The sequence below is a fragment of the Coffea arabica genome, chromosome 2e (assembly GCF_036785885.1).
Source record: "Coffea arabica cultivar ET-39 chromosome 2e, Coffea Arabica ET-39 HiFi, whole genome shotgun sequence".
Taxonomy (NCBI): Eukaryota; Viridiplantae; Streptophyta; class Magnoliopsida; order Gentianales; family Rubiaceae; genus Coffea; species Coffea arabica.
In genome coordinates, this window is record NC_092313.1 from 21176638 (window position 1) to 21196101 (window position 19464).

At 35.2% G+C, this 19464-nt stretch overlaps 2 protein-coding genes across 3 annotated transcripts; both read left to right on the forward strand.

Moving 5' to 3' along the window:
- The first annotated feature begins 6741 nt into the window (after positions 1–6741).
- On the forward strand, positions 6742–16272 carry LOC140004279 (uncharacterized). Of its 2 annotated transcripts, XM_072079890.1 has the most exons (21): positions 6742–6881; positions 7562–7627; positions 7780–7884; positions 8378–8434; positions 8522–8592; positions 9177–9276; positions 10034–10104; positions 10366–10466; positions 10555–10658; positions 10762–10815; positions 10976–11031; positions 11235–11273; positions 11353–11497; positions 12169–12350; positions 12435–12502; positions 12657–12729; positions 12806–12867; positions 12948–13875; positions 14329–14619; positions 15204–15302; positions 15863–16093. In XM_072079890.1, exons 2-20 carry the CDS (start codon positions 7568–7570, stop codon positions 15289–15291), a joined length of 2655 nt encoding a protein of 884 aa, XP_071935991.1. In that variant the 5' UTR covers positions 6742–6881; positions 7562–7567; the 3' UTR covers positions 15292–15302; positions 15863–16093. The 2 variants fall into 2 exon arrangements, with proteins under 2 accessions (XP_071935991.1, XP_071935990.1); XM_072079889.1 differs by lacking the exon at positions 15204–15302 and having other exon boundaries at positions 15863–16272.
- A 182-nt stretch (positions 16273–16454) lies between these two features.
- On the forward strand, positions 16455–18735 carry LOC113728461 (mitogen-activated protein kinase kinase kinase 17). Its single transcript, XM_027252864.2, has one exon. The coding sequence runs from the start codon at positions 17511–17513 to the stop codon at positions 18561–18563; it is 1053 nt and encodes a 350-aa protein (XP_027108665.2). The 5' UTR covers positions 16455–17510; the 3' UTR covers positions 18564–18735.
- The last annotated feature ends 729 nt before the right edge of the window (positions 18736–19464 follow it).

A 19464-nucleotide genomic window follows, 5' to 3' on the forward strand; every position in this document is an offset into this window, starting at 1 on the left:
CTTATGTGATGTGATGTTTTGCATTTTGATCCCTTGTATTATTTGAGTTTCAATCACCCCCCCCCCCTTTCTATCAATTTATTGGGAATGATTTGGTATATGAATATATTTTTCTCAACATTATTATGTAGGATATTTTAATTTTATATGATGCAAATCATTAATTAAGGTGGTGTTTAGTTCATATTTCAGAATCGTAGATCCAAGCTAAATTTGCCCTTTTTCCGGGAGAGAAATTAAAGGCACGCATCCAATGACTCGTCAAAACTGAAACGAATGAATTGATTAAGGTGTTTCCTGCTAGTTGCCATTATTGACGTTAGTAAGTATTATATTAACAAAATGTGCGTCATCCCTCCATGCTTGTGGCCTTAAATTGTGAAGCTCCACGCGAAAAAGCATGTGAAGTGAATTTTTTTTTTTTTGTGTGTCAGCACAATAATTTTTTTTATTCTACTCCTGTCCCTATTCTATAGGGGTGGCAATTCGGGTCCAAATCAGGTTGGCGGGTCGGGTTCGGGTCAACCCGCCAGAAAATCTGTTGACCCGAACCCGACCCGACAACCCGTGACGGGTCAGGTATGCTGACCCGAACCCGAAAATTTCAGGTTGACGGGTTGGCGGGTCGACCTGAAATGACCCGAAACTTAATTTTAATTTATTAATTTATCACTGTAATTTCTAATAAAATCAATTTCTCACAAAACTAATTATATAATCAAGTAATAAAAATTTAAATAAGTAATTCCAAACCAAATCTAAAATAAATTAAACACCGTAAAAGTGTTTTATCCCAAACAAAATATAAAATAAATTAAAACAGTATAAAAGTAAAAAATAATATAATATATTATTTGTCCAAATATAATAATTTCAACTTCACACAAATTAAATAAATTCATTTATGATTAAGTAATTAATGCCTTTGAAAAAAAGAATAACTTAGGTTAGTTAGATAAAATTATTTTTATATTTATTAAATTATTTTTAATTCGTAAACGGGTCATATCGGGTCATATCAGGTCACCACGGGTTGACCCGAAATCGACCTGTTTTCTTTTCGGGTTCCTCGGGTCCAACCCGATTCTGACCCGAATTCCCAAAACCTCAACCCAAACCCATTAATTTCGTGTTAGGTTCGTGTCGTGTTTTCAGGTCGTGTCAAAAATTGCCACCCCTACTATTCTATACTAAAGGAAAGGGGTGGGTATAGATGGGTCAAAAGAGAATTGGGAGGCGATAAATTTATTGTCTTCACGAGAAACTGATGTCTTTGCAGTCGCCGGTAAATTTTTCAGATAACCCCGAAAATGAATGCAAATCAAAGGTTTCAAGTCTTCTCTTTTGACAACTTTTTCTAAAGTAGAACCGGCCAAAGAACCTTTTCAAAAAACCGCTTTTACTGGGAATTTTTTTTTTTAATCTATGACCCCCGAGGGGCTACGTTTTTGCAAAACAGTCCCTGCAACATGAGGGACCAATTAGCAAGCTGGTTTTTGTGATGTTGTGGGGCTGCCAGAGTCCGCGGACCACATGATGATGAGAGCCCATCCACCCAAAAACAATAGGAGTTTCAATTTGTCACCGGACACATTCCACAGGAAATAATTGATGCTCTAATCAAGTTCAGAATAGGTTCAAATAGCAAATAATGGAAGTAATTTATTTATTTTGTTATATTGTCACACTATTTTAAAATTAATCTATGCTTAGCTTTGTTATCCCAAGCATGTGAATGCAGTTGGTACAGCTAGTTTGTATAGTCGATTAGGAGAGGGCGTTGAAGAAAAGCCAGTGTTCAACTGGTTAGTTGGTTTAATCATCGAGTTTTGGCTCAGTGGCCACAAAAAAGAAATTAAATTCCTCTTTGAACCAAAAAGGGAGTGAGCTGTAGGTCGGGGATTTTGGTCTAATCGATTTTGTATACCTACTAATCCTTACCTCATAAACTTTTTAGGCTCTCCCTCCTTATAGAATTGCACAACCTCTTTAGACTCCTCCTTTTCGTAGAATATGATAGATTAGGTTATAAAAATATTATCGTTAGAAAAAAAAAAAGAAGAAGAAAGATTAGTTGGTTTGCATTGAGCATCGCCGTAGTAGCTGTCATGCAGCACCTTAGTTTGAAGTAATGGACTTGTGCCCCCACCAATTAGCAAAAGATGCCCAACTTTTCTTCCTTTTTGAAAACCTACTTTAATTATTTAAAAGATTTAAAACTATGTAATATCATCAAATAAATAAATAAATAATATAAATTATGTAACTAATTATATTACTTAAGATTTAGGGTTTAAATTTTTCTTGTTGTAATTATACATCTTTAATTATTTGAAGTAATGGACTTGTGCCCCCACCAATTAGCAAAAGATGCCCAACTTTTCTTCATTTTTGAAAACCTACTTTAATTATTTAAAAGATTTAAAACTATGTAATATCATCAAAAAATAAATAAATTATGTAATTAATTATATTACTTAAGATTTAGGGTTTAAATTTAACTTGTTGTAATTATACATCTTTAATTATTTAAAATTAAGTAAATGTGAAGGGCATCTAATTTAAATTACTGTGTGAGAAATAAGATACTAGTGCAAGTCTGAAAGAATTTTTGTAAACCTTATAGACTAATGTTCATTGACTTATTTCGTGAGATCGGAAATTTCATATTGAAAAAAAAAACTAGCGTTTTATATAACGAATCTAATCTAATAGGCACATTTTTATAAATGTGTAAACTCATTAAATAATATTTTACATTTAAAATACATTAGTCCTCCTTCAAAAGTTAGTTGAAGCCTATCTCCAATTGATTGCAATGGAGAAAACATAGAAACGTGCAAATATTCTGAACTTGATTAGAACATCAATTATTTCCTGCGTAACGTGTCCCATAACAAATTGAAACTCCTTTGTGTTTTGGAAAAACAAATGGCTCCGTTTGGATTGACCATTTTTTCAAAAACAAGTTTTCAAACACAATGTTACAGTAATACACAATAACTCAAAAAATATCTCATCCGTGTAATATAGCAAACACTTCAAAAAATTTTATAGTACAAATTTTTCATATACACTACTACAGTAAAATTTTTAAAAAATACTCCCAACAAAAATTTCAGGAATGCAGCTTGCTAATTGGTCCCTGCATGTTGCAGGGACTGTTTTGCAAAAAATTAGCCCCCAATGCCTGAACTTCTGAAACTCGGGGGTCATAGATTTAGAAAAAAAATTTCCGGTAAAAACGGCCTCGCGTGTTGGCAAAAAAAAAAAAACACAAGAGGCATATTTTGAGAAATGGTCCTTTGACCAGCCTTACTTTTCTTAATATTCGTTTTATCAACAATATTTAAATAAATTTGCCGTACGTTACTAATGCGTGAGGGCACTTTTATGTTTGTTTGTTTCCAACTGTAGCTACTTATAATAATATAAAACGATACCGCAAGTTCGGTGATTTTTGTCTCTCTGTCGGTTGCTTCTAGTTCTAGTGTGCAAAGTGGGAATTTTATTCCCAGCATTTGCAGAACCACTACAATCACAACAACTCTGCCTGCCTGGGACCATCGTCAAAAGTTTATGGGTCCACATAGGCTTAGGCAACCGGTCGGCAATCATAGGTGAATTACGTAGACGAGGATGGAATGTGGGACTCTCTAAAGGACTAAATTGCATATATGTGTATACATTAGATTGGGTTTTTATAAATTAATCATCATCCATGCGAATGCTCAATTGTTGAGAATATGAAGGACCGAGAGACAACAAGACATAAATGCCAAATTCCTTTTCTCAAAACATTAATCCGATGCCATCATTTTCCAATTTTAATAATATTTAATTTCTGTGCGTATGACTGTGAAAAATTCATTCAATTTCTCTTATGGTGGCCAACTCTATTGCTGAACCAAATAGCTAAAACTAATTGTTTACTAAAAATTCATTATTCACTCTCACTGCCATTAATTAATGATAATGGATTTTTGTCGAACCCATGAAAAATGTTTGGTAGTAACTAAAAAAATATAGGCATACATTTTACATTTTTTCCCTTTTTCCTACTTCTTTTTCTTCTAAATTTTATTCACTCTCTCAATTTGTTCTAGTATTTTTTTAAGTTAATATTATACTAGTGTACATGGCACATTATAAGCGTATGCAAGTAATTAAAAGGGTTATTATCACTTTCCCCCCCTTAAACTATATCACTACTATCAGTTTACCTTCTAACGTTATCTTTTAATCACTTAGCCTCTATAAGTAATTCAATTCAACATGTTAGAAGTCTTGGATAAAAATACCCTTTTATTCTATAGCATTACTACATTGTTATTACCATTTTATTCCTTTAAATTATAGTGATACAATCGTTTTAATTTCTAACATGATTTTATAGGCATTTTACCTCATTGTTAATCTAACTAGTATGGTCAAAATTTTTTTATTATTTTTATTATTCAAAGAGGAGAGTACTTTCTTATAAAGTTTATGATTATTTTATCTACAATCTCAATTATAGTTTCTTGGAATACTATGTTAATTATGTTTTTGATTACTCATCTACAAATTCGATATTGATTTAAAAGTCATCATGTTACATATAAGATTACTTGTCTAATTCCTAAATTTAAATTAAAATCTACCAGGTCAATTATGTCACGATTCTTGTTTGTTGTAGCACTATGTTAATTATGTTTCTAATTATTCATCTACAATTTTTTATTCCAGTTAAAAAGCCACTATTTATGCAATATAAAAAGTTAGAGAGATCGCAGTTAGTGTAAACTTTTTAATAACATTTTATAAATTTTCAATTTTATCCTTAGGGAAAAACTTTTAATTTTTGCTCTAATTACTTAATCACGTTTTACCCATATAACTACCCTAAGTATTGTAATTACCAAATTACTATAACCTTATAAACCAAGATTCTTCAATAAATTTATGATAAATGTATTTTCGTGAAAAATCAAATTTATATAAAATTAATTCCTTTTAATTATTTATGTATATAATTACTCATCTACGTCAACTAACAATTAAATTTAAACCGTCATAACTCTTTTGTCAGGTAAGCATTTATAGTTTAAGATCGGAGTACACATGGCTTCATTTCCACATATCCCCAAGAATTATTGCATTTGACCAGTTTTTTCTCTTATGTTGTTGAGTAGACTAGGAAAAACACATACTCCCGTTTATGGGCTTTTAACTTACCAAAATTGCTCTTCAAATTTTGTCCTTCACCAATTTGTCCTGTGGAGCTACTCCCCAGCTGATGCCAATTTTTAATTGGGTGCAAACAAGTGTTCATAAGTTGTTGAGGGGCTTGCATTTTATTTATCGTAGAAATACAATGGGGCTCCGTAATCCACCGCTTCTACCCCGGTATTCAATAGTTCATTTAATTGCTACATTTTGCCCGGCCCCATAATGATATATTGAATGGTACAAGAAAAGAGAGCGTAAGTGAGAGATCTTACTTACACTCAAAAAAGAGGCTTGCTGGCTAACATCCCACTTAACTATCAAATTGAGGAATTTTTTGGTGAATAAAATTCTCCATTAGTCTATTGGATAATTTTAGAAACTTCCTCCAAAGTTTCTTATAATATCATTTAGCTCCTTTAAGGTTTTTAAAATATCACTTATCTCCCTTAAATTGATTTTTTATAGCATTTAAACCCCTTTAGAGGAAATATAAGAAAGCTAAAACTTTTGTTCCAATACTACCCTTATATTATCCTACTTATGAAATTTATAACAACAATAAAAATAAAATAAGGTTAAATTTTTATAAGGTGTAAATTTGTTGACGTAATCTATTTATTTAGTTATATTGGAACAAAAACAAAATTTACACCTTGAAAAATTTACACGTATAAAGAGATTATTTTGGTTTTCAACACAACTTAAACCACACAATGAATTAAAACATATTTTTCCAAAAAATATCTTGATTTCCTTAATTGTAACTGTGCACGTTGTTTTTTAATGTGTTAATTACTTTCTAAAATCATCCTAAGTGATTGATATTGATTAAACTTAATTTACTAATGTCCTTTGCTATTCCACCACGACTCCAATGTAAAAAAATATGGACCATTATTAGCTAGCAATTTTTTTTTAATTTACATTTTTTGCTTTTAAATTTTATTTTATTTTGTCTTTTTGGTTAAATAGTTATTAAGAGCAAGGGTAATGTTGTCAATTTGTGGCCTTTGATAGAAATATTTAGTTTTGTCAAGTTAATAAGGGAGATGGGTGAGATTTTAAAAATTTGAGAGAAACTGAGTGATATTATGACAAACCTCACGGAGGCTTCTGAAATTATCCCTTAGTCTACTGGTCAACTATTTTGTGCTGTGACTGCCAAATGTCTTTCAAATCATTCGGGCCAGGCTGTAGCCAGTAGCAATTAACTCTCCATTGCCATTTCACTTTGTGCAAATTATCTTTAAATAGCAGAGTTTTGGTTATTTAACTTTTAAGGACATGCATTTACCCATTATAAACATTTAAACTATCAAAATTAAAAATTTTACATCATTCCGTTCGTTTCAATCGTCAAGCCCATCAAATCTGAGGAGTTGCACCCATCACGAGAGCTGAGGGACAACTTAGAAAGCGTGGAATATGTTTACCAACTCAACTAAACTGTGGTGGGTATGTATTTATCCGCTGAGCTATCATAAACTACTGAAGAGTGTAGCCACCTACCGCTACTGTAGAGTGTAGCCACCTTTAAAATCACCTATGAGATCTGGGATTCCTTTGCTGACGATTTTTGCCTACTACATTTAGTCATAACGATCGTTTTTTTCTTCTTGTTTGGGATATCGTCAACTCTGTGAAATCATTTAGCAGCCCACTTTTTCCAGGTTAGACTTCTTGCAGTTCTTCCATTATACCTCTGATCATGTTGATGTTCATCTCTTACCATACTTTCCAGTCTTTGCTTCGTTTTTTTTTCCCTTTTTTGTCTTTCTTTTCTGGCTCCTTCAAATGGGCTTGCATGTTCTTATTAACTTATTGATTGATATGTGATTCTGCTGATTATAAATTTCCGCTATTTGGGTTTTCCTTGTTTTGCTTTGTGAGTACTTGTAGCTATCCATCTTTGATTATTTTGCAAGCTTGTGTTTTTCTTCTTGTTGTTTCATGCAAGTTCTGATTTTGATGCCTGATGCAATTGTAAGTTGTTGCGACAGTAAGCTTTTGGCGATTGATGTTTCGGAGGAATTTTGGGATGGTTAACAGAATTGATTTCTGTGCCTTTTATCTTATTGTATTCTAATTTACTAGTTTTTTTTTTTTTGGAAAAAACCCACTTTGAGGTTTGGATTTTTTATTGTGTTGGATAATTTCGGCATCTTACAGCAGATTGTATTTAATGGTCAACGATTATTTCTTTGGTTGCAGACAAGATGGTAAGAATTTTTATGACTTTGATTGCTCCTACGCCAACGTTTTTATGCTGTGTGGTTATTGCCGCCTGATTTAATCCAGCTTGTGGGCAATTAACACATCAACATTTAACTGGATGTTGGTAAATGTGCAGGAAAGAATGTTGGTAAATGGTTCTGATAATGGAGAAGGAGAATCATACGATTCACACAAAGCCAAGGTAAAATGTGCAGCTTAGTGGATAGCCTGATTAATCATTTAACTGAACCATGCAAATGACCTAGTTATCAGAACCATGGTTTCAACATCTTAGGGGTGTTGGTTTCTACTTTTCCTAAACTGACTGTCCTGGTACTTCATTTCCTGATCAAGGTTGATCCTGCAAAACCTGCATCTCTTACTTGGAAACGGAGACTAAACACAAAGGAGGTTGTCCTTTCAACATTTGGTTTGACTCTGAAAGAGATGATCACTCTGGTAATTTTTTTTTTAAACATTTGTGATACTTCAATGTCCACACTTTTCACATTAGCCGGTCTATGGACTGAATAAGTTTGAACCTTAGAAAGGGAGCAAATTCTGAAGTTGCGAAATAGTGTATACAAGTGTCTGTGTTTTTGCATCAAATCATATCTGTAGATAAATCATATACTTTCTAGAGATTCTAGTCTCATTCTTATGCATAGAAGACAAGAATCCAGTTGTATTTAAAAGTTTAAGTGAAGTATATTAGTATCGGCCTACAAGTTACAACTGAAGCCAAATGTAAGAATGTTAAACAACTTGTTGCTGAATAAAATAATTAATCATAGTCTGATGTCCTGTATTCTCGACTTGATGATACTCACAATACACTAGATACTCACCAGACAAAATAAGTTCAATGGTTTGTTAATTAGTCATGCAGATAAAATCTGAGCTTTAGTCCTTATTTCTCAAGTCCTGGCATCTCCTTTTGGTTCACTTGTAGGCTCCAACAGGTATTCGGCTGTGGCGACATCTTAGAGGAGAAAAATCTTCGGAACAGGTAAAGTGCTTTAACATATAATTTGGAACCCAACATGATGGATTAAATTTATCATTGAATATCATAGCCATCACTTAAATCTTGCAGGTAGCATTTCTCAATCCATTTATGAAACGTGATCTGTCATCATGCCATGGTGTTCCTTTAGGTGGTATTGGGTAAGTCTTCACCACTAACAATAACAAGTTATTTGCACCTCTCTTACTTATCATTGGAGCCACAATAGGAAATCTAGTTTAGATTGTGCTTTACCATCTTCCTTCTCCTTGGAGATTGCCTGGAAATTCGAAAGATACTTCTCTTTATCCCAATTTGTTGACTGTGTCCTTCTTGTTTGCAACATGTTTTACAGTTGGTTAGATTTGTGAAAGAAATTGTTTGTACTTACTTGGTCAGAAGTTATCATGTGTGGACTTGCTAATTTGTTACCCTAAATCCTTTCCTTTCCTATACCTTTTTCGGGGCTTTTCTTTGTCTTTTGGCAGGGTTTTTTGGGAGGGGGGGGGGGCAGGGAGGGGTGGGACGGATGAGGAGCACGAGGGAGGGGAATTGGTAATCTTTGCTATTTTTCTGGTACAAGATACTATTGTACAAGTTATGCTAAACTCATGCGGCTTCAGACTATTTAAGTGTGACTATATGAGGTTCCATGTCATGCCTAGCAGATGATGACTGACCTTATCAATTGTCCTGAATTATGAAACATAAGTGAAATAATATGTATGACAGAAAAAGCTTTCAGTGCAGGAAGCATTGGAAGAAGTTACAAGGGTGAATTTCGACGTTGGCAACTATTTCCCAGGATATGTGAAGATGGACCAGTTTTAGCAAACCAGTTTTCTGTAAGTAACAGCTCTATTTAGATGTGTTGAATATACTGTTTTGAATGATTCGCATTATCTATTCACCATCGTTACTTTTTTCTTCTTCACTTGTGCTCTATGGACCTCTTAGACTCACTTTATCTGTTTTCTTTTCTGCTGTTCCTGAGGGTCTTGCTGCTGTTTAAGAGTCTTATGGGTTGAAATCTTCTCATGCCTGAAAGTTCACAGTGCTAAAACATGAACCACGGAAAGTCCAATGCAGCTATGGTCATTATCATTAGTGATTATTTTGTTTTTTGCTACAGGTTTACTTGAAAGATTTTCATCCTTGTGGTTGCACAGTTAATTGGTTCATATGTAAGAGAAGAAAGTGACTCAAGAAGAGAAAAAAAAATTGAAATAAGTGAAGTGCTAAAAAAATAAATAAAATAAAATAAAATGCTTATTGGGGGAAGTTGAGAAGATTATAGAAACTGAGAAAAATTAAAAATCTGTATTGAGAATACGAACTATTCACCTGAGAGTATTACACCCAAAGAAAGATCAGAAATGTGTCAGTGCGCATGGCTGTATACACCTAATACAAACTGTTCCTTGAACTAGAAACACACATACATTTTAGCAAAAATGGTGCAATAGATCTCAATTATGAGCAAAAGGGGTGTCTTAGTACCAAGCCTTGGAAGTGCTAGTTTTAGTTATTTATTTATTTTTGCTTAGTGTTCCTTATCTTGAGAATTTGCGGTTAAAGCTATGTATCATCTTCTTATTGCAGGTATTTGTTTCACGCCCAAATGGTGAAAAGCATTCTACTGTACTATGCTCAGGATATCCAGACTCACAAAAGTAAGCATATTATAAGTTGTTTTGCTGATTCTTATCGAGTCTAATTTCTCCCTGGAGAAGTTCATGTGATAGGACTTCTGTTTTGAACTTTTAACTAATTTTGTCAACCTTAAGCACTAGCATGGGCAATGCATTATGAACATTGATATATATAATTACAAAAGTGCAAAAGATTAAATCAGATATGTAAAACTTGTTTGAATCGGAAATTTTATGTGAAAGATGAAAAGCGAATCTTACTTAGACATCATGGACGAACAGTGCTAGCCCAGCATCAGGGGTAGGATCTTGGGATTGGAATCTAAATGGAAGCAGCTCTACATACCATGCATTGTTCCCAAGGGCCTGGACAGTATATGATGGTAATCTTTTGAATAGCTGTTAAACTTCAAAAGTTGATGACTTTCATAAATAGTTATCTGTTCTTTGAGTTTCACTACTTGCATGCAGGTGAACCAGACCCCAATCTTAAAATAGTATGTCGTCAAATTTCCCCTGTTATCCCTCATAATTACAAAGAAAGCAGCTTCCCTGCAGCAGTATTTACTTTTACGGTACACATGAGCTTTCCAAGCCATCAAATTCCTTTATTGAAAAGACAATTTATAGCTCTGGTACAAGGAATTAGAATTTTCATCCTTTTGGTTCCCCCTGCAGTTGTCTAATTCAGGAAAGATGGCTGCTGATGTCACTTTACTTTTTTCGTGGGCGGTATGTTAACTGGCAATTTCTTTTTTTAACCTTTTACATGTTAACTTTTGTGGTCTGCTTTGTCATGCAAAGGAGTAATGTTCCCATTGTAATTTTGATTTCTGGATTCTTTTGACTTAATTAAGACTCTTAGCTGAATTTTCTTCTTCATGTGGTCCAGAACTCTGTTGGTGGGGATTCTGGGTTATCTGGTCATCATTTCAACTCAACATTTAGGTATGTTTTGCTGGTTCTCCTTGTAACATAGTTGGGGTGTGGTTTCATCTCCTGGGAAGAAGTGTTATTATTTTCTTATTCTGAAGCTTTGCAATTACATCTTCTGAGATATGTTTATCTGTTTTCCATGCTTAATGGGCAAAGATTCACGACTCTTTTTAACTTTTGCTAAGATTTGACTTGGAATGCAATTGTTTTAACAGGATGGAGGATGGTGTTCGTGGAGTACTCTTGCACCACTTGTGAGTTTCTCATATGTCCAGAATTGGGTTTTAGGGTTCACTTTTAAGAACTTCTTTTCCTTTGTCTATTCGGACACAGGACTGCCAATGGGCTACCTTCGGTAACATTTGCCATCGCAGCTGAAGAAACAGTTGAAGTACGTGTCTCCGAGTGCCCTTGCTTTGTTGTATCTGGAAATTCTCAAGGCATTACAGCAAAAGATATGTGGCATGAAGTAAAAGAGGTTTGTTTATGCATTATGTCAATTACATATACATTTCTCCTGAGGGCTAAAGCGCATAGTATTTTACTAATTCACCATGATATCTTCTGCCTATATTTTTGCTGTTGTACAATGAGAATTTGGTTGGCTATTAATATGTCTATATTAAATTTTTCATTGGATTATATCATTCTGAATTGTTTGGATGTGAGAATAGTTAATGAATATGCTAGCACTATTTTTGAATTTTCTAAATATTCTTGTTGGATCTTTGAACTGGATCTGGTTCCATGTGACCAGCTTGCTGGTACAATAAAGAAGTGCAACTTCATAAGATTGAGAGATCATTGAGACTGCCTTGTTTTGGGAATTTTCTTATTAACTAAACCTGTCATGATTGGCATATTGGTTTTGGGTGCTAGTCAGTTCTTACTGATAGGTTATATCTTAAACTTCCGAAGAAAAATTTTAACTGTTTGTATAATAGATAGGTGGTATGTTGTCTTTGTGCCCATTCTTTAGTTCTGTTGCATGTGTGTATCTGCATTATGTTTTTTTGGCATGTTTATTGACGCTTTAAGATTTCTAAATTTGTGGGAATGTGATGAAAATGTAGTTTCTTGGCCTTGCTTTCTTCTTCTTCCTATCTATCACCATTTTTAACAGGCTTTAAACTGCTTCTTTTCTAATAGCATGGATCATTTGATCACCTTCATTTTGAAGAAATGTCAATGCCTTCTGAACCGGGTTCACTTGTCGGGGCAGCCATTGCAGCTTCTGTAACTATTCCAGCAGATACGGTACGCACTGTTACATTTTCGCTGGCATGGGCCTGCCCTGAAGTCAACTTCTCAGGTGGCAGAACTTACCACAGGTCAGTAGTGAATGACTTGTCTTTATTGTCAATCTCTGAATTCCTAGCTTCTTTTCGCTGTGAGTAATTCAGATTAATTTACAGGCGCTATACAAAATTTTATGGAACTTTTGGAAATGCGGCATCTGCAATTGCACATGATGCTATTCTTGGTAATTTTCCAGATGGAGCTGAAAGGCCTTTTCCACATTTTAATTTTTAAAACATCCAAAGCAAAAAAGATACATGCACTTGTCATTCTCAATTAATCTGTGACAATATTTTCTTGCTAAGCTTGTTGGTCTTTCCTTGTGTTATGGATTATAGCGCATGAAAGTTGGGAGTCACAGATAGAAGCATGGCAAAAACCCATTCTTGAAGATAAGAGGCTTCCTGAATGGTAAGCTTGGAATTTTTGCTGTCTGTTTGTTAATCATAAAGTTCTCATGTAAAAAAGTCAAGATGGTTCACTGCAGGTATCCTATCACTCTCTTCAATGAACTCTACTACCTTAATGCTGGAGGATCAATTTGGACAGGTACAGTGAAGACAAATCTTTGCTGTCTTGTGAAAATTTAATTTGGGTAATTACAGTTCAGTCTATTTCTTGTTATACAGATGGATTACCAGCTGTGCATAGTTTATCTGCAATAGGGCAAAGAAAGTTTTCGCTCGACAGATCTAATCCAGCTCTCAAAAACACCATCAATCATTCTAATCATAACGACACTGCTACAGGCATCCTAGAGAGAATGACTTCAATACTTGAGGAGATTCATTCTCCTATTTCGCTGAATTCCGCCTTTGGAACGAATCTGCTCCAAAAAGGGGAGGAAAACGTAGGCCAGTTCCTCTATCTTGAAGGGATTGAGTATTACATGTGTAATACCTATGATGTTCACTTTTATGCGTCATTTGCCCTAGTTATGCTATTCCCAAAACTTGAACTTAGCATCCAAAGAGACTTTGCTGCTGCAGTTATGATGCATGATCCCAGTAAGATAAGAACTTTGCAAGATGGACAATTGGCTCCAAGAAAAGTTCTTGGTGCTGTTCCTCATGATATTGGAATGAACAATCCATGGTTTGAAGTGAACTTCTACAATCTTCACAACACGAATAGGTGGAAAGATTTGAATCCGAAATTTGTTCTGCAAATTTACAGGGATGTGGTTGCAACAGGTGATAAAAAATTTGCCGAAGCTGTTTGGCCATCCGTTTATGTTGCAATGGCTTACATGGATCAATTTGACAAGGATGGGGATGGGATGATTGAGAACGAAGGGTTTCCTGACCAGACTTATGATACATGGTCTGTGTCTGGTGTGAGTGCATACTGTGGCGGGCTGTGGGTGGCTGCCTTGCAAGCTGCTTCAGCACTGGCTGGTGAAGTTGGTGACAAAGGTTCTGAGGACTACTTTTGGTTTAAGTTTCAGAAGGCAAAGAAGGTATACGAGAAATTATGGAATGGTTCTTACTTTAACTATGATGATAGCAGTGGCAGTGCAAGTTCTTCAATTCAAGCCGATCAGCTGGCTGGGCAGTGGTATGTTTCATATATAAGTTCTCTTTAATAATTCAGTTTCTGCGTTATACATTTTTTTAAATATCTGATCGAAAGGAGTCATATGCATGAACATAAGATTTTACTGCCACTTCTGGTTTTTTTTTTTTTTGTTTTTGTTTTTGGTGAGGAGCTTTCCTTGGTATTTCTGGTCTGGTAAGCACTTTGCTTTGCTTTAGTTCATCTATTGTATTTGGTTGTCAAAAATGAAGAAGAGTTATAGAACAGGTATATACAACTATAACCTTGTATAAAAGATTCTCCTTTGGTCCTTTTAGGCATTAAACTACATGTCTGTCTGTGTGTGTATGTATGGAGACATCCGAGGGGCATGAGCACGTAGTGTAAACTGTGACTTTTCACTTTGTTAGTTGATGAAGAAGAAGCTGCCTCATTTTGTGAACATTTAACTCCATCTGACAACCTTATTGGTAGGTATGCTCGAGCCTGTGGTCTATTGCCCATAGTTGATGAAGAGAGAGCTAAACTTGCCCTAGAGAAGGTTTACAATTTCAATGTCTTGAGGGTAAAAGATGGAAGGATGGGGGCTCTTAATGGAATGTTGCCTAGTGGACAACCAGACATGTCTTGCATGCAATCTAGGGAAATATGGAGTGGAGTTACATATGCTGTTGCTGCATCCATGATGCATGAAGACCTGATGGATATGGCATTTAAGACGGCAGGTGGAGTACATGAAGCTGCTTGGGCAAAAGAAGGTTTTGGGTATGTTATTACCTTCTTGTCTTCTCCCTTGCTCAAGCAAGTTGCCAAAATTTATATACTTTGGACTGCATTTGTTTGTTTCCTTTTGTGCCATACCTAGCTCTAAATTTTCATTCTTTTCACTAGTGCAGCCAATCTCTGGCTTAAGCAAACATAGACTTTCTTACTTAAAAATCTTCTTTAGTAGCAGTGCCATATGTTCTTTTATCTATGCTTAAACATGTAATTGGCTTTTCCCTTTCTGATAGTATTATAGTTAGACTTAACTTTATATACTTCATCATCATGATGCTCTTAGTTCATATTCTCGATATCCATAATGCTTTTAGGCAATTTTGGTTTGCCCCTGTTCTATCCGAAAATTTTGACTTCTAAATCTGTAATTGGCATTTCCCTTTCTGCATATATCTTAATTCAAATTCTTGATATCCATAACGCATATAGGTAATTTTGGTTGCTCCTGTTCAATCTGGGTAAGTGTGTTTGAGATGTGCTTTGAAGATGAATTATCTTTTGATAGTGCATAACAATTTTGTAGCTCTTCCAGTGTCACATTGTTTATGGGAATAACATGTATATTACAGATGCTGCGAACTTTACATACCAGTGCAGCAGCCTTTTGAACTTCAGCCTTATGCCTCAATTTTTTTGGATGCCTTTAGTCCTGAATAAGCTGTGGTTGGGTAAGTTAAGAACAAAAACTACAGAAGAAGAGAGTGGTAAAGTAGGGATACGGAGCATCTGTTTTACCTGTTTCTGGTACTTCTGATCCATATCTTCAAACGAAACTTCAAGACTTTCAAGAATTTTTCTGGGACTGTACAGGTCAATATTTCTTATATATCATTTACAATACTTCACCTGTTCAAACATTCTGAAAAGGAGTCCAGGGAAGAAAAATGTGGGGATGAATTGGATATATAGCAGATTCCCCACTGCACCTCGGATCAAACATTTATCTAACGTGTTATAAGCCAAGGTTCTCTAGTGTTCGGAGTTGACTTTGAAGTTCACATGTGCATCTAATTACCGTGTCAATTGGAGTCTGTAAACGACAATTAGCCCAGAACTGAACAGGGTAAATTTTGTTTAGGAATGTTCTATCAGAAGCATTTCTGGTGGTGCAAACTTCCTATCTATTTAATGTCTAATTGTGCTATCTGCATATTTCTTCTCTCTAGCTTTAATGCATAAATGCAGGGGCGCAACTTCTGTTGGCTTATATGTTTGTGCTCCTTGGCAGCTACTCTTTTCAGACTCCTGAAGCTTGGAACTTGGAGGGCAAGTTCAGATGTCTGGGTTACATGCGGCCCTTGGGAATATGGGCAATGCAATGGGCACTTACACAGCAACCGAGACATCCCAAAAAGGAGATGAAACAAGAGATCAAGGAAGCTGATTTGTTCAAGGAGCATGCTGGTTTTTCGCGAGTTGCACGTGTTCTCAAGCTAGCCGAAGAGCAGGATACTAGAAATCTTTTACAGGTTATTTTTGATTATACATGTAAAAGAATGTGGACTTGATTTTGAAATAATCTCGAGTTGGCAAAGACATAAGATGTACTTGATGCCTATTGGCCAAAATGTATTATTTCCTATATTGAATCTTGTATAATTTGTCACCAGAACAATTGAGAATTTCTTTTGTGGTCAATGTGTGAGTAGCAAACGTTTGGTGACAACATGGCCTTGTTTGGACACCATTTTCCGCCGAAAAATTGTATCGTTTTCCGTTATCACATTTCCCTATTATTTTTTTTCTCACATACATCAAATCGTTACAGTAATTTTTCTACAAAAAATCTTAGAAAATGCAATCCAAACACATAGATAATGTGGAATGATCGATACGTTTATCATCTCCGTGTGAGTGAGATATGTCAAATTATATAACACTTGTCATATACTTGATCAATGATCAGTATACAATTTACTGAAACAAATGTACAGAAAGCAGGGTCGCAGACGAAAGGTAAGAAACCCATTGCATGTCCTGCTGCAAAGGCGAACTCTGCATCTACCTCTTTTTGCCTCTTTGAATCTTTACTGACTTTTGCCTTGAGAAAACTTCAGGGATATGTAGCTAAAAATCACAAGTGTAATGTCCCAAGTCCTTTCTTCTTTTCTTCTTTGGTTGTCAAGCATCGTAGACCTTTTTTTCCCCTTCATTCTGAGTTTGAATTCTAAACTTAAATTTAGTTTACAAAGAATTTGAGGTGAAAGACAATTGAAACATGCTTTCGGTTGTGACACTATTTGATGAAATAATGGCGACAATTCGTAATTGGACGGGCAAGGGATGCAAGCTTGTTGTAGAACTGGTAAGTTGGTTCATCCTCCATTCGTACCGAGTTCTGTATTATCCATTTCTTGGGGTATTTTGTTGCTAACAAATATGTCAGATTATCGCATGGGATATTTTGCAGCTTCTACGCCACATAAGATTATTCATTCCGTCTATGATTATCCCACTGAATGGTTTTCCTGATTTTTCTCCAATCATGATAGTATGAATCCCAATTTATCTGGATCACCAATAGTTCTCCTCACCCAAGTATCATAAGTGAAATAACAGTCCCAAAAGTTGTACAGCTTTGTCCTTTCTTTGAACAGAAAATAATAGGCAATATTTTAATCTTCTGCTGGTGTTATCACAAGGGTACTTTCTTTTTGAGGGCGGTTTTTCATTGTATGGAAAACCGCTTCTCTTTTCAATTTCCGTCGCATTTCATATTTTGTATTAGGTAACTTGTCCCTGTAGGAAAGATCAAAACTGCCCTTTTTCTGTATGAAAATCTCCTGTTGTCTGTTGTCTTTCAATTGCCAATTTAAGGCGCAGAAGGCAAAGTTTGTACACAAAATTGTAGGTAGAAGTGATCAAGCGAAATAAAAATGGCTCACAAATGTCAGTGCGTATCTCCTCAACCAACTGATTGGGTGAAGGGAGAAGTGGTAGGATCAGGATCATTTGGCACCGTCCATCTGGCTATAGAGAAAGCTACGGGGGCACTTTTTGTTGTAAAATCTGCTGAATCAGAAATCGGAATTCAATCTCTGGAAAATGAGGCTGATATTCTTGAGAATTTGGATTCTCAATACATTATTAAGTTCTTAGGAAAGGATTTCTCCAGTGGAGCAAATCGCTACAGGAAACTCAATCTTTTCATTGAATACATGGCCGGGGGTAGTTTAGCTGAGGTTGTAGAAAAATTTGGAGGGGCAGTTGACGAAAAATTGATTCGATTGTACACCAAAAAAATTCTCCAGGGTCTGAAGTATCTCCACGATAATGCGATAGTGCATTGTGATCTTAAGTGCAAGAATGTGCTTCTAGGCCTCTCAGGAAATGTAAAGTTGGCAGATTTTGGTTTTGCCAAGAGACTAAATGACCGGAAAAAGGACAAGAAATCAATGCAATTCTACAAGCCTAACATTGGTGGAACTCCCTTCTGGATGGCTCCTGAAGTTTTAAGGAATGAAGGGTTGGATTTTGCTGCTGATATTTGGTCTTTAGGGTGCACAGTCATTGAAATGGCCAATGGCTGCAGGCCTCCCTGGGGGGATAATTTTTCTAATCCAATGTCAGCAATCCTGAAGATTGCCTGCGGTAATGGGGTTCCTGAGTTTCCATCAAATCTCTCCCACGAGGGAAAAGATTTCTTGAGCAAATGCTTGCAAAGAAATCCTAAAAAGAGGTGGACGGCTGAGGAACTGCTTAATCATCCATTCCTCTTAGGAGAGTCAAGTCAAAGAAAGGAGGGAACTTGCTCACCAGCAAGTGTATTAGACCTGAGATTAGTGCATTACGATTCAGATGGCTCATCTGATGACGAGGAGTTTAGCAGCAGAGTTAATCCATTTTCCATGAGGTGCCAGCCTATGAAAAGCTTGGTATCAGAATATCACTTTGTCTCATCAGACGAATGGGTCACTGTAAGAAGCTAGTTGAGAATGAATTGGGAGGGGAAGGCTCTTGTTTTTCTTTCCTTTTTATTCATCTTTCTTTAGCAGACAGATGGAAGCTTTTCCAGTAAGACGGAAAAGAAGAGTTGTAGGGACAGATTGATTTTGTAAATGTAAAGCTTAATTAATCAACAATGAGAAATGTTCTGGATTATCTTTTTCTTTTCTTTTTTTTTTCTTCTTTCCTTCTAGATATTGGGAAGGAGGGGAGGTTTGTATCCAAGTACTTGAATGTGATTCCCTTGGAGGAAAAAAAAAGAAAGGGATTTGGATGTTATAAGGGGCTTTTTAACTAAGGTCACGGAGTTGGCCTCATGTTACAATAAATGAAAAACTCATAAAATAGAACAAATTTCTCTTTAACTTAATTGATGAAACGGTCCAATGCATGGTTAGAAGAACACACATATACTACTATATTTAGCACTGAATATATTAATATTGCATAAAAATGTAAACCACAAATTCATAGGTCTATTTAAGGAATTGAAAATTAGATGAATGAATCACAAAAGTGCTCCCCAGCCAAACACTCACTAATGCCCAAAGAAAGCAAAAACAGAGAATACTTTGAAAAATTCTTGATTTTCCATGATGAGCAATTGAAGATTAAAAAAGTTGTCTTGTATCCCAAAAAAGTGAAGGTCATGATTGTGGTTGAATTTAAGATTTTAAGTGATAAATTTGCTACATTAGAAAGAAGGGATAGTATAGAATAATACCCTCAATAATTTGTTCCACAATAGTTTTTTCAATATTGTAATTTTTTTATCAAAGAGAATTTTGCACCGGCGAGTTTTTTAGGTGTTTATATAAAATTTTATTTTACTGTAAAAATTATAAAGAAAAAACTTTAGTGTATTTAAGGGTCTATAATTCGTCG